The 12,345-nt window shown below is 38.6% G+C and overlaps 1 protein-coding gene across 3 annotated transcripts in view; it reads right to left on the reverse strand.

Moving 5' to 3' along the window:
- fndc5a (fibronectin type III domain containing 5a) overlaps window positions 1–12,345 on the reverse strand; it is a 32,910-nt gene that overhangs the window by 1,374 nt on the left and 19,191 nt on the right. Inside the window, exons 2-7 of one of the 3 annotated variants that reach the window (XM_088434044.1) lie at window positions 11,282–11,397; window positions 10,052–10,250; window positions 7,226–7,315; window positions 4,745–4,878; window positions 1,884–1,945; window positions 1–1,772 (exon numbers count right to left, since the gene is read on the reverse strand). The exon at window positions 1–1,772 is cut by the window's left edge and continues 1,374 nt beyond it. In XM_088434044.1, coding sequence (XP_088290170.1) covers window positions 1,895–1,945; window positions 4,745–4,878; window positions 7,226–7,315; window positions 10,052–10,250; window positions 11,282–11,397 — 590 coding nt within the window. In that variant the 3' untranslated portion in view covers window positions 1–1,772; window positions 1,884–1,894. Of the gene's footprint in view, window positions 1,946–4,682; window positions 4,879–7,225; window positions 7,316–10,051; window positions 10,251–11,281; window positions 11,398–12,345 lie in introns of all 3 variants that reach the window. The other 2 variants (XR_015867843.1, XM_088434043.1) reach the window with 2 other exon arrangements.

The following is a 12,345-nucleotide window of genomic DNA, read 5'->3' on the forward strand; positions in this document are numbered from 1 at the left end:
ATTTTCATAATTCATTTCGGGCTCCAATAATATTAAATGTATTTACACATTAAATATTTACGCATTACTCAGTTTGATCTTACAATTGTATTTTTCTGTTTACTGCACACACAGACACACACACTGCAAAATTTGACAGAAAGTATAATGACCAGGAAAGGAGATATATTATGGGCTGTCCATCTCATAAATAAATAACATGTAATTTTCAACGTCCTGTCGTACTTGTGGGTTGGAATCAATCAGCCCTCTGTTATGCCATTGAATTGTTGCCTTTTTGATTTTCTACCTGTATTTTAAATTATCATTACAAAATTCAACTTACACATGACTTAAGCTTAAAATAACCTTTTGGAGCATAATTTGCCATGGCTCAATCATCTGTAAGACAACCCCACACCTCAGTCAGAAGTTGGTTTTAATTGCACCAAAATTGCACCAAAGCTTCATGAAGGCCCAGTCTACATGAATAATCATTTGTACGTAACTATTCTTCCTATAATAAATCTGAACAAAAAGAAGCACAATAGGTCCCAAATGACACGACGAAATTCTGCATTTATAGTTTCATTTCAATTTAAACGACAACATATTTGCATCTATCATAGCCTATGGGTAAATACTATGTTTGAATTGAAAACACTCATGAAAAGCCCTTACACGTTGACGACATCTGTTTGTCACAGAATCCTGGCGCTGAACCCATCAAATGTTTTATTCCCAATGCTTTACTAGAAAGCAAACATCTGAGGCTCTTGTACTTGTGAGTATCCACCAAAATGTGCATTTGTCTCAACATTGCATGCCCCGAGGCTAGGTTTGTTTGTGGTTTTTCTACAGATTGGGACCTCATTGCAAACGAAGTCCACCATTCCATGTGTTGGAACTTTGAGTTGTTATTGCTTAAGGAATCTCCTCTAATGTCTCTACAAAGGCCACACTCTCTTCACTTGTTTGGGTAGTCGTATCCAAGCCTCTTTTAAAACGTTATTTCGATGAGTCACACTGGGTCGGATCCTCTTTTTTTTTTTTTTTTTTTTCCCCCAGAATGCTGAGATATCCATCACCCTCACGGGTAAATAAATACACATCATTTATAATGTGGAATGTAAAGACTCAAAATCTATTCAGAGTACACATGATGATGCAAGAAAAGGTAAAAAAAAATGTGAGCAAACGTGACACTAAATTTCAAGCAGTCAGCAATCCCTTGGGAGCTGCTATGGCGTCATCACAGCTCATTTTTAGAAACTGCTCCTAACTCAGACAGGTGCAGTCTGGATTCCCTGAGGGGGGAAACAAACTCGCCAGACCTATTCCTCGGAGGACGGCAAAGCGTTCTACCTTGCTGAGGTGTAAAAAGTATCAGATAACAATAGAAATGTATTATTCGCCCTCACTCATAAAAAACAGAATGTTAGGACGAAACACCATCTTTAGGATGGAATGAAATCACACCGCAAAGAATATTCAGACACAGTGGGAAGTACCCACATATGTGCGGTCAGATCACCACCCGCAAAAAGGCAGAAGAAAGCGGGAGCGTGGATGAAAAAGTCTCCTGCTCTGTTTATCGATGTCGGTCCTTGGGGTTACTTTATCAGCAGTCTGTACACTGCCAGGACCATTTGGCTCTAATCTCTGCCTCTCCCGTGGCACGGTGGTTGTTAACCACGGCAGATCCGCTCAACTCTCCCTCCATGGCTCCACTGTGGGATCTCTTCTCAGGCCGGCCAAGTTGTTCCTGAATCCCCGGAGTCCCGCAAGCTTTGCTTCATTGGCAGGCCCACGGCGAGGGAGACAGACGTAAGCCATGCATTCTGACAAGCAGATTGGCTTCAAAGGGCCCGCTTATTTGCGATAACACCAAGTCTTTAGTATACCGAGAAGACAGTCACACTTCGATGATGTTGACAGATGGCATCCTATTGTTGTTCTTGGAGAACTGTGGGAGTAGAGAAGATGACATGATTGAAGATCCTGGAGGGCTCTCAGGAATTAAACAATGAGCATGAGGATGCCTCTGCGCTGCGTTTTCGTTCAACAATGAAGGGCTATTTGTTTTCTTTGATTTAGATTTTTCTCTTTTGTATACATTGGCAAAACGGCTATAGGGCTAACGTTTGTGTTTATTACAAGAGCCAGAGCGCGTTTGCAACCTGACGCTGAATGGTGCAGTCATGCACAAATGCAGCCACATTGAAACCATATTTCAATTTAGCTTAAAGCTGATGTTCAGATGACACTGTGGGTGTTTGTCAATGTCAAGTATGCTTTCCGCTACCGTCTTCTTGGTCCTTCAAAAGATGCTTGAATCTCTCTTAGCAATGAAGAACACAAACGGGAAAAGTTCCTGGAACATCTTACTGAAGCAAGCAACAACAAATATTCTAGAAATATATGGAACGTCATTCTAGGATTACCTAATTTGATTTGAACGGGACAAGTGCGAGGCAATGTAGCCTTGCACGTAGATGCAAATGCTGAAACTAATGTTGCAACAATAAAATGATTTGAAGTTTCAATGCTTTATTTTTTTGTCACGTCTGAAAATTAATTTGTCGAAAAGCCCCAAAAGTCACCATCACTACATGACATGACTGGTAGCGCCTCTCATTTAACTCACAGACGTCCTCTCCTTGCTTTTTGCGCAAACCTTCTCATTATGGACCCGGACCCGTCCAATTTGTTTGTAATGGAGGTCTTCAGAGATGATTTACTGATCCTCTTACTTGGGATGTTCTTTACCCAAGTGACGACTGCTGTGAGATCAGAGCGTGGAAGGTTGCCCTTCGCTGTTCCTCACCCCACCTGCCAATATCTATGGGCTGAAGGTGACAAGTTAAGCCGTTTTTTCCTTTTCATAATGTGTCAAAGCCTGCTGGAAAAATTATCCACACAGCCTCATTGTTCACAACAAAGAGGCAAATATAGCGGCGCTTGAAGAACGTGCATATTGTAACATTCTGTGCAAACGCTATAAAACGGATGGATACTATATCGAATTAGAGCTAAATATCATTTTAAGCCTTGTAAATCACGTTAGTACTTATTTTGCATTTGAATTGATGTTATTCAAAAACAGTTATGTGGAAATAATTGGTCTATTTTGCGTTATGCGGTTATAAGTCGAGCTCCCTAAGACGGGGGTTGAAAATGAGGAAAAAAAACTGACTTGTGCTCTGAGAAATACAGTAATAAAATACATGACAACATAAAATTAACTCAAGTTCGCCCAGACTTGTGAAGATCCCCATTATTGTTTATGAGGTTGCTTGATAATTGCTCATTTGTTGGCTGCTTGGCTCTTTGGCTCGTTAGTTTTAGAGAGGAGCTACTCTGGTTCCTCCGTATCAAATCGTACGTTAAGCTAACCCGTTATTTGATAGCGAGAGCAAACTATTGACTCAATCAACAGTTACAACAATGGACAAACACAGTCATCTTAAACTAATTCCATGTTTACCTCATGTTTTTATTAGTTACACAATTTAAATATTCATCATGATGGGTGGAAAAAGTATGCGAGCTGCTCTTTAAGAGCTAATCAGAGTCAGGAGTTAACCAACTTTGACTCCAGTCCATGTTTGCAAGATTGAAATTGCATACCAGTTTTGGATTTGCACTGCTAGATGCTGTGAAGCCTCACTTTAAACTGCTTCGCAGGTTTAGAAAAATACCTCTAAAAGCCCTGAAGTCCATCAATGATAAAAGACAGATTGTCTATAAAATAAGAAGATTTTGTAGTGTTACTGCTTTCCCTAGAAATGGAGGTCCTGCTAAAAATTCTCTAAAACTCTGGCACATTCTAAAATATCCAGTGACAAATCCACCATAAGTATGACAATAAAATAGAATGGATGTCTCATAAGGAAATCATTGACGAAACCACTGGTACAATCTGAAGCAGGACAACTCGAATTCGGCACTGTATGATTGTCTATTCTGCGTAAAGAGGATGAAACCTAAGTTGAGTCATCAATGCTATGTATCGAACAATTGTGGAGTATGATGAAGGTGGCATCCTTTTTTGGGTCTGATTTGCTATCTCATCGCCCCGACAAATTGCTCCTATAATAGGAAAAATGTACTTTCCAGGAAAACTTGAGACCACTTATCTTTCGGTTGAAGCTCGAGCTTGAGATTTTGGTATCGATGAAAAGGAAAATACCTAAATGACAGAAGTAAATCAACTTTAGAATGACTCTGAGAGTTGAAAATATGCTTTCAGGGATGGCTCAGACAAAAATTGAACCTTAACTCAACTGAAATTCACATTTTCACATACTTTTTGCACCCTGCACAATGATGTGTTCAGTAAAATCATGGAAACCTAAATGCTTGTGAACTATTAGTTAAAGTGAATGATGTTTGTCTAGAGCAGCACCTTTTTTGACCAGTTCACATAGATAGGACTTACGGAAAGTTCACAAACCTTTGCTTGCAACTGTATAAAGCATTATTTACCACATTTACAATTCCTATGCATCATTACCTCAAAGACAGAGCTCTTATTATGTATAGTATTATGCAGGTGGCAGAAAATGTACAGAATAGAAATGTGTAAGAATCAAACACTGGTTTCTAAGACGCAGTGATTTTTGGCTTGACATTGAGAAACACGGTATGAGTGCGCATGAATGTCAAGTGGATAAGTTCTTGTAGCGGGCGGCACCATTCACCTGCCCGACGCTGTTGAAGGGGGGGAGGCACCTCGGGGTAGGAGGGGGTGGGTGGGTTATACCTTACTACGCAACAGACCCCCTGTCGGATGTTCAGGAGTGCTGCACTCTGACGAATTTTTGGCTTTGTCCTTGTTGTTGTTGGGCTCATTGTCTTTGATGATGTCATACTGGCGACAGAAGAGAGCGATCACACCTGAGAAGGAGACCATCAAAATGTTATAACCCATACGTTCGATCGGCCTTTGAACGGCAGTAATTGTGTTGAGGAAGGCAATCAAACTTTATTATGTGAGGTCCTTTCAGAGAACCATGTGCAACTTGTTCAGAACATTTTACGCTGGCGGCTTTCATAATGTGACGCTTGCCTCACTTTGGAGCAAAAAATGATTTCAGGCAAATGTGACTGACAGTTTGGGAAGTACAAGAAAAACACGTTTAGCTAAATTTAGATAACTAGAAAAATCAGACACTATACGTAATTGTTGGACTGTAAGGTGTGCCGCATTATGTCCATATCACAATTTTATTTATTTAAGTCTGAATCACTAGATTTAGAGTATAGTCGTCGATTTAGACGTATAGTCTTTAACAGGTATTTTTTTCTTTTGGCATTATCTATGTACTGTACTTTGGATTATTTTTATGTTATTTAGATGTCTTAATATAGGAATGCCCAATTTTTTTTTATGCCACAAGATATACTTTTACAGCAGCCACCCTGATACAATTTACCTTTTCTTGTGGGGGAGGGGGCAAATCTTGACATTTAGAATGGTGTATACAGGTACATGTCGGGGGTGGACTTCCTGCAGTCACACAACCTGGCGTGACTGAATACATACTGCCTGGGATTTTTTATTTTTTTTAGTTTTACAGTGTTGTTGAAATTATGTAGATAAAACCGCTGACTGTACATCATGCTTTAATATTTTTGTTTTTAGCTGGTACAAGCTTAAAATAGTGAATGCACTTGCTTACCGTATACTTGGAAAATGCTAGGATGTCACTCAGATATGACTGTTAATTCAAATTCAAATACTCCCATCCATTATGTTCAATACCAGAATCCTTCTTATTAGGTGCTCTATTATATACAGTGATTTTTTTAGAGACTTTAGTGAGAAACATAGTGTTAGGAATCAGACGATTTCTTTATTTTAATCATTCGTTACTGCTTTTACATTGCACCAAGAGTGAGAAGTGTGAACCTCTTATTTAAATGTTGTCAGTTTGGCTTTGCTGGAGCCTCTTGAAGGTGACAACATGTGACTATGTGGAATAAAAGTCTATGTTTCTTCCTGTATTACCAAGCGCCCACTTTTAGAATCTTATACATAAATGAACTGGCATGTACAGTACATAAGTAACAAATGATAGCCTCATTGTAGGTAACTAATTAGATTTTTTCTTGGCATGTTTATACCTTTGTGTGTTTTTTATTTTCAACTAATATTACACCATATCTTAAAAATGAAAAACAAAAAATCAAATAAAACATGTCCTAAACCTTCAATCTTTCTCCCCTGATTCCCATCAGATGAAAATGATGCAATTGTGTAAGTTTAATGAAGTACTAAAGCAAATGAGTCAAACATTATTCCACTTTTTTTTCGACATCCATACATGAGGTTCACCTAATTATAATGTGTACGGTTGATTTCTGAGAAAAAAAAAAAGCAATAATAGTCTGAAAAATATGCTTGTTACAAATTCAGCATTCATTTAAATTTACTCACATGTTGAGAGAATACGTTGCATATATTGATTACTGGTACAACCGATATTTGCTATACGAAAATCTTCCTTTAAAAAAGTACTTTTATAGTACTGCAGAAATAGATTTTGTTATTTCTATTAGGAAAAACTATTTTGAAATTCGAAGAGAGCATCAAACAGCCTGCTCAATTGGGTTATGTTTGACCTTGAAATCACCTTTATTTAAACCCAAAAGTTAAAAGATGACATTTTGTAAAAGCACAGTTCTGGCGTGATAATATGCAGGGATGTGGCATTCTATGATTTGAAATAAAATCCTGCAAAATGACAATGACATATTCTCGAAATACCTCTGAATGTTATCAATTATAGTCCTTTCAATGATATAGAAAGAAAGTTCATCGGATTATCATGAACATAAATATTTGTTTTTGATAAAAGATGAGCACCAACACCTACACCTTTGCCTTTTTGAAGTTACCTTTTTGAGAGTCAGCTTGTAAGAGGCACGGGGAGCGTGCTAAGCGTCAAAACTTGATTTTGATTGGTAAAACTTTGTCCAGTCATCTCCCAGAAGTGGACCACATAAAAATTCAGCATATTTTTTACTTTTTTTATTCATTGTTTAGACACAGACAACGCAAACAACCTCCTTCGTTAGATTAAGCAAAAAAGAAAAACACTCGTTACCAGGCGGGTCGAGACCATGTTTGCGGTTATTGAAACTTTGACTTTTTAACACTGCGGTAAACAGTCAACTCGATTAAAAGCACACAATTCCAATGGTATCTCTATAATTCTACAGGAGATGGCATGATCCTCACCTGCCCACATGATCAGCACCACCACAATAATGATGAGCTCCCCTGCCCGCAATTGGTTGGTCTGACCCACTTCTTCCATTGTGACTTCGTCTGTGAAAGAAATCAACATATCTGTCAGGGGAATACTGAAATGGCTTAGGCTCTATCAAATTCTCAATGCTTAGGAGTTTGTAGTTATATGTATTTTTTGTGATAATTGCTGGTGAGTTTCACCGGAACCAACGTTTCTATCCATAAGTCTCTGGAAAGGGTGAGTCAGGGTTCACAGACAAAAGAAATGGCGACTAGCTGCTGTAGAGATGATAGTCTCAATCCTGTCAACTGCCAAAGTGCCCTTTTCACATTCTCCACTTTTCTGGCATTAGTGAATGTTGTCGAAGTCATAGGCTCGATATAAAGTTCACTGCAGTGTAGAGCGCTGCCCTCACATCCTTTATTAGATGCAGTGGGTGACATTTCGAGGCCCCAGCGTGGTAAGCATGCACCCCATGCTCCAGTAGCTTTCAGAAACAAGCAATTCTGCTGATCGATTGGCCTCTGTTGCCCAGTATTAACTAATCAAAGCACAAATGCCCACGGGGTGCTGAGGCTCTTGATTCTTTCGGCTTTACTGGCCAAACTGGTCAGATGTAAAGCTTTGAAATCACGAATCCCACTGGATTTACCTGTTTACTGCGAGTGCTTGCTTGGCTCTTCTGCAATTGGCCCATAACATGCCTATTATTTAATACAACAATAAATGGTAATTTGATAAAAAAAAAAATGAGCTCAGCTTCCTTTATATAGCACTTTAAAACTATCATTGCTGCGTAGAAAGTGCCATGTGGTGGAATTGATTGTGCAATAAAAGGCACAATGAAAACAATAAGTTAACACAAATAGAAACAATGAAAAAAAAAAGATAATAACAACTTTTCCAACAATCCAACTGCAGAGGTGCCGAAACAGGGAGCTCCAGCCATCGAAGCGCAGGGAGAGAGACAGGGCCCTCTAGCCGGCGAGGCGAAGAAAGAGGTACAGGCACCTCCACCTGGCAAGGAGTAGGAACAGGGGCTGGCGCCTCCAGCCACCGAGGCATAAAAACGGGGAAGGGCGCCTCCACCAACGAGGCAAAGGACCAATTTTGTTACGTAAAATCACAAGAATCAGAGAATCAGAATAAATTGAAATAGAAACCCACACAAATACTTACCCTGACCTAAAATACCTCAGGATGCACTCTATTAAAAATGGATGCCATTTTGTAAAAAGTCACGCGGGCTCAGGAACACTTCAGAAAATAATTACATGATATCCAGTTTCACCATTAACAACACCATTAACGACAAACTGGTGGAAGCCCTCAGATGCATATGCTAACAAAAATGCTAACGAGCTGAACGCATACAGGGCAGCTGAAGAAAAGAATTAACGTTAGCGAGCATGTTATCCACAGTAACAAGTTGTTGGATCAACAAACAGTAATTTGGGGCATATTATAATAAATGCCAACATTCTTACAAAGAAATTACAACTTACAGACACTTGTGGTCAGATTTCATAGTGAAACAGTGACTGAAAGTGAAGCCACAACGTCCTTCCTCACTACAAAATGTAATGTCAATAGAGGCCAGAGGCGGCGCCAAAAAACAAAGATCAAGCCAAAAAAAGGACAAATGAATGAACTGTTAAAGGATAGACAAAATCTGTTCCAAAACATCATTATTTTGGGTGTGACCCATGCGGCTTGGTACCAGTTGAACCGCGGACTGGTAGTTGGGACCTCTGACTTAGATGACGTGTTTTGCAGATGTGAAGGTGGTGCACTGGTGGGGGGTGGGAATAAAGGGCATCTTACTAAGACTCGTATCCCATTGTTTACAATGAAGACTGTTCAAAAGACTCAATTAATTCGTCTCTAATATGTCATCTGGAATTTTATGTAGTACCACCATCTTCCTGCTGTGTTTCAAAAAGTGCGAAATGAGAAATAAAAGAAGTTCCACGATATCTTTAAACTGCGAATGTGATTTATTTGTAATTTCTCCAAAAAGCTAATAAATATTTAAGAGACGTTGAGAGCTTGTTTTCAGGGTCAAATTACTTTATTGTTGTTGTGTTTATCTTTTGCTCTTGTTGTAGCGGTTTCAGTGAATAGTCTTGTTTATTCGGTGGGGGAAAGTCATCAACGTCAATTAAATGAGTGTAAGGCAGTACAGTAAATGAAACCTGTTCCAAAAGCTGTCCAGCTATTGATTTTTAAACATTAGTTTCTCTTGCAGCAACAAGCCTGAGACAACGCTCCTGGAGTTAATGCCACAGGAACGGAAAGAGCGTATGCTTAATCTTCGGCGGTGACGGTACTCCATTTGTATTCCACACTATCTTGCCACTGTGAAAGAAGTTCAAACTCTCTCATTCTCAGGCAGGAGTCCTGCAGAGTGTCACACATGAGATGAGGGTGAGGAGGAAAGCTATAGATAAGACTTCAGCCAAGAGCGCATTGATTTACCATCCCTTGCAGCTCCTGCTTCCCCTGCTCGGCAACTGATAAATGCTCCCCCCTCGCTCTCGTTTTTGGTTTACTGTGCAATGGTCATGCTTGCAAGCAAGGTGGCCTGCAGAAGCGCGTCAATACAGAATGAAGAATCCACCCCCTTGGCTGTGTCGAGCACTCTGTTGTGAAATTCCATTTCACGCTTTGTATGCATATCGATTTTTATTGGTGTTTAGACAAAGTCCGTCAAGATATTATGAAGAGACCAAGTTCTTCTGGCTCAAGAACACAGACACACACACAAAAAAAAAGGATTATCGCATTGAGCGATGTCATCCGTGCCACTTTACCTTTATTCTTAGAAGCCTGATTGTCGGCCTCTTTCGGTGTTCGGAAGCGTAAAGGTTCGCTTTGCGGGCTCGTCCCAAACATGCTGATGGACTGGACGTGCACAATGTAGTCGGTCTCCTCCTCCAAGTCCCATAATGCGCAGGAGCGTGTGGTGGTGTTGACTTCCTGGATGAATCGTAGCATACGCACGTCTTTCTTCTGTTGGCGGGAGAGTTTTGTGGAAGGGGTTTTGACATTGGAAGAACACATAAGTAAACTGAAAAGGGATTTCTCAGAATGAAAAATGCCATTTTTGGACAACTATTAAGACATATGTAAGTAAATATTCAATTAGGGGCTGGGTTGTGCCCCTCAGTTTCTTTAAATTTTAATAACTATCTTTCCAAGTGTGACTGATCTCCAGTACAGTCCAGTCTTACTAGTTTTGTCAGAAAATAGCCAAAAATATTGATCGTGTCTTATTTTAGACAAACAGTTTGCTCTGTTGGGCGATAAGGTTTACTTTTGGCATGTTTAAATGGGAAAAATCTGACTGACAAAAACTGTGAATGCATTAGGTTTGAAAAGACCGAAAGTGACATTTTGACTGTTAATTGATAAAAATTTGCTTAAAAATAAATAATGTTCTTGGTACTAAGTAGGCTTCATTTTTTTCATTGGTTTGCACTGAGCAAGTAAGTTAGCTGTGTTGCCCGGTGTACCATTTCTTTTAATTATTAGTTATTATATTTATTGAATTTATTTTATTATTGTGACTTATAAGTACCCGAATTAACGAATAAGCTGCATGGGTATCATGAATTGTAAAAAAAAAAAAAGTAACACAAGAAGGTACTTTGGGATCTTGTGAAATTTCGGTATGCCGTAATAAGTTCCGCTACGCTACTGGCTAAAATTGAAACGTTCTAGTCCAATACCAGCCCACTTAAAGCACTGTTTGCATGTGAGTTGAGTAATATTTGATGTCAGCAAACTCATTACACTTTGATAGGTTTTCTGAGATCAGTCAAAGAAGACTCGGGCTCCTTTGCCCATTCCCATAATTAATCTTAAAAGCTCGAGGAAGGGAATTACACAACAATGAGAAAGGGACATGAAAGCACCCAGAAGCGATGAAACAACTTCTCGTACATATAGCCCGTTGAAGTAGTTTGTACATGCATGCAAAGTATTCCTCTTAATGTGCAGTAGTTATTCAAAGAAAATTGTAGTATGGGTGTGTCAGTCACCTGCTGTGTGATGGCAAAGCCAATGACAGGGTCTCCCTCGGGGATGTCCCATGTCACCAGAGCAGAGTTAGCTTTCACCGCTTTGATGGTAACATTGACAGGGGGGGACAAGGTATCTGCAAAAAGACAGACAAAAGGCGTTCTTTGAAACTTCTGAAGGGTAAATTCAAAGCAAAGTTGGGCTCTGTCTCATCCCTGCTGTAGGAGCCATCGCAAATATAATCGTACACATTGTGCTTACACTGTTTTTGAAAGACATCATCTGGATTTAAAGAAGATGCAAGTTTATAGCATGATGTTTAGGGTTGAAAATCATTGCCCGTCTCACGATTCGATTCAAGTCTGATTTTTGGGTTTATGATTCGATTCAGCATTTTTTATTCAAAGTGATTAGATTAAAAATGTTTTCTGTTTCAATCTACGGATGAGCAAAAGATCGTCATGATCTCCTCCAGTCTGATTTGCAAGACAATGACAATTGGATTCATTAAAGTGTCATTGTTTGATTATATTTTATTAACTACGGACCATTATGGACTATTTATTGTAATTAAGTAAAATAAAAACGTAATTTCATCCCTCTTTGCTTCTTGGGATTTCGTCTAGTGTAGAGCATTAGCGAATTAACTTTGGATTGACTACCATACGGTCAATTTGCGTTACAATCCCAACCGCGGAACGGATTAATCTCGTACACTGGGGACCCAATGCGTGTGTGTGTGGTGTGTGTGTGCGTGTATATATATATATATATATATATATATATATATATATATATATATATATATATATATATATATATATATATATATATATATACATATATATATATATATATATATATATATATATATATATATATATATATATATATATATATATATTTATATATATATATTTATATATATATATATATTTATATATACATAATTATACATATGAATTATGTGTGATATGTTTATATGGTCAATAAAATGTTTAATCAATCAAACAAAGGGGGACAGAAAAAAATGCTATACTTATATACAGTACCAGTGAAATTTACAGTTTTTGGTGTGTGTGGT

The sequence above is a fragment of the Hippichthys cyanospilos genome, chromosome 14, assembly GCF_059441005.1.
Source record: "Hippichthys cyanospilos isolate Australia breed blue-spotted pipefish chromosome 14, RoL_Hcya_1.0, whole genome shotgun sequence".
Classification (NCBI taxonomy): Eukaryota; Metazoa; Chordata; class Actinopteri; order Syngnathiformes; family Syngnathidae; genus Hippichthys; species Hippichthys cyanospilos.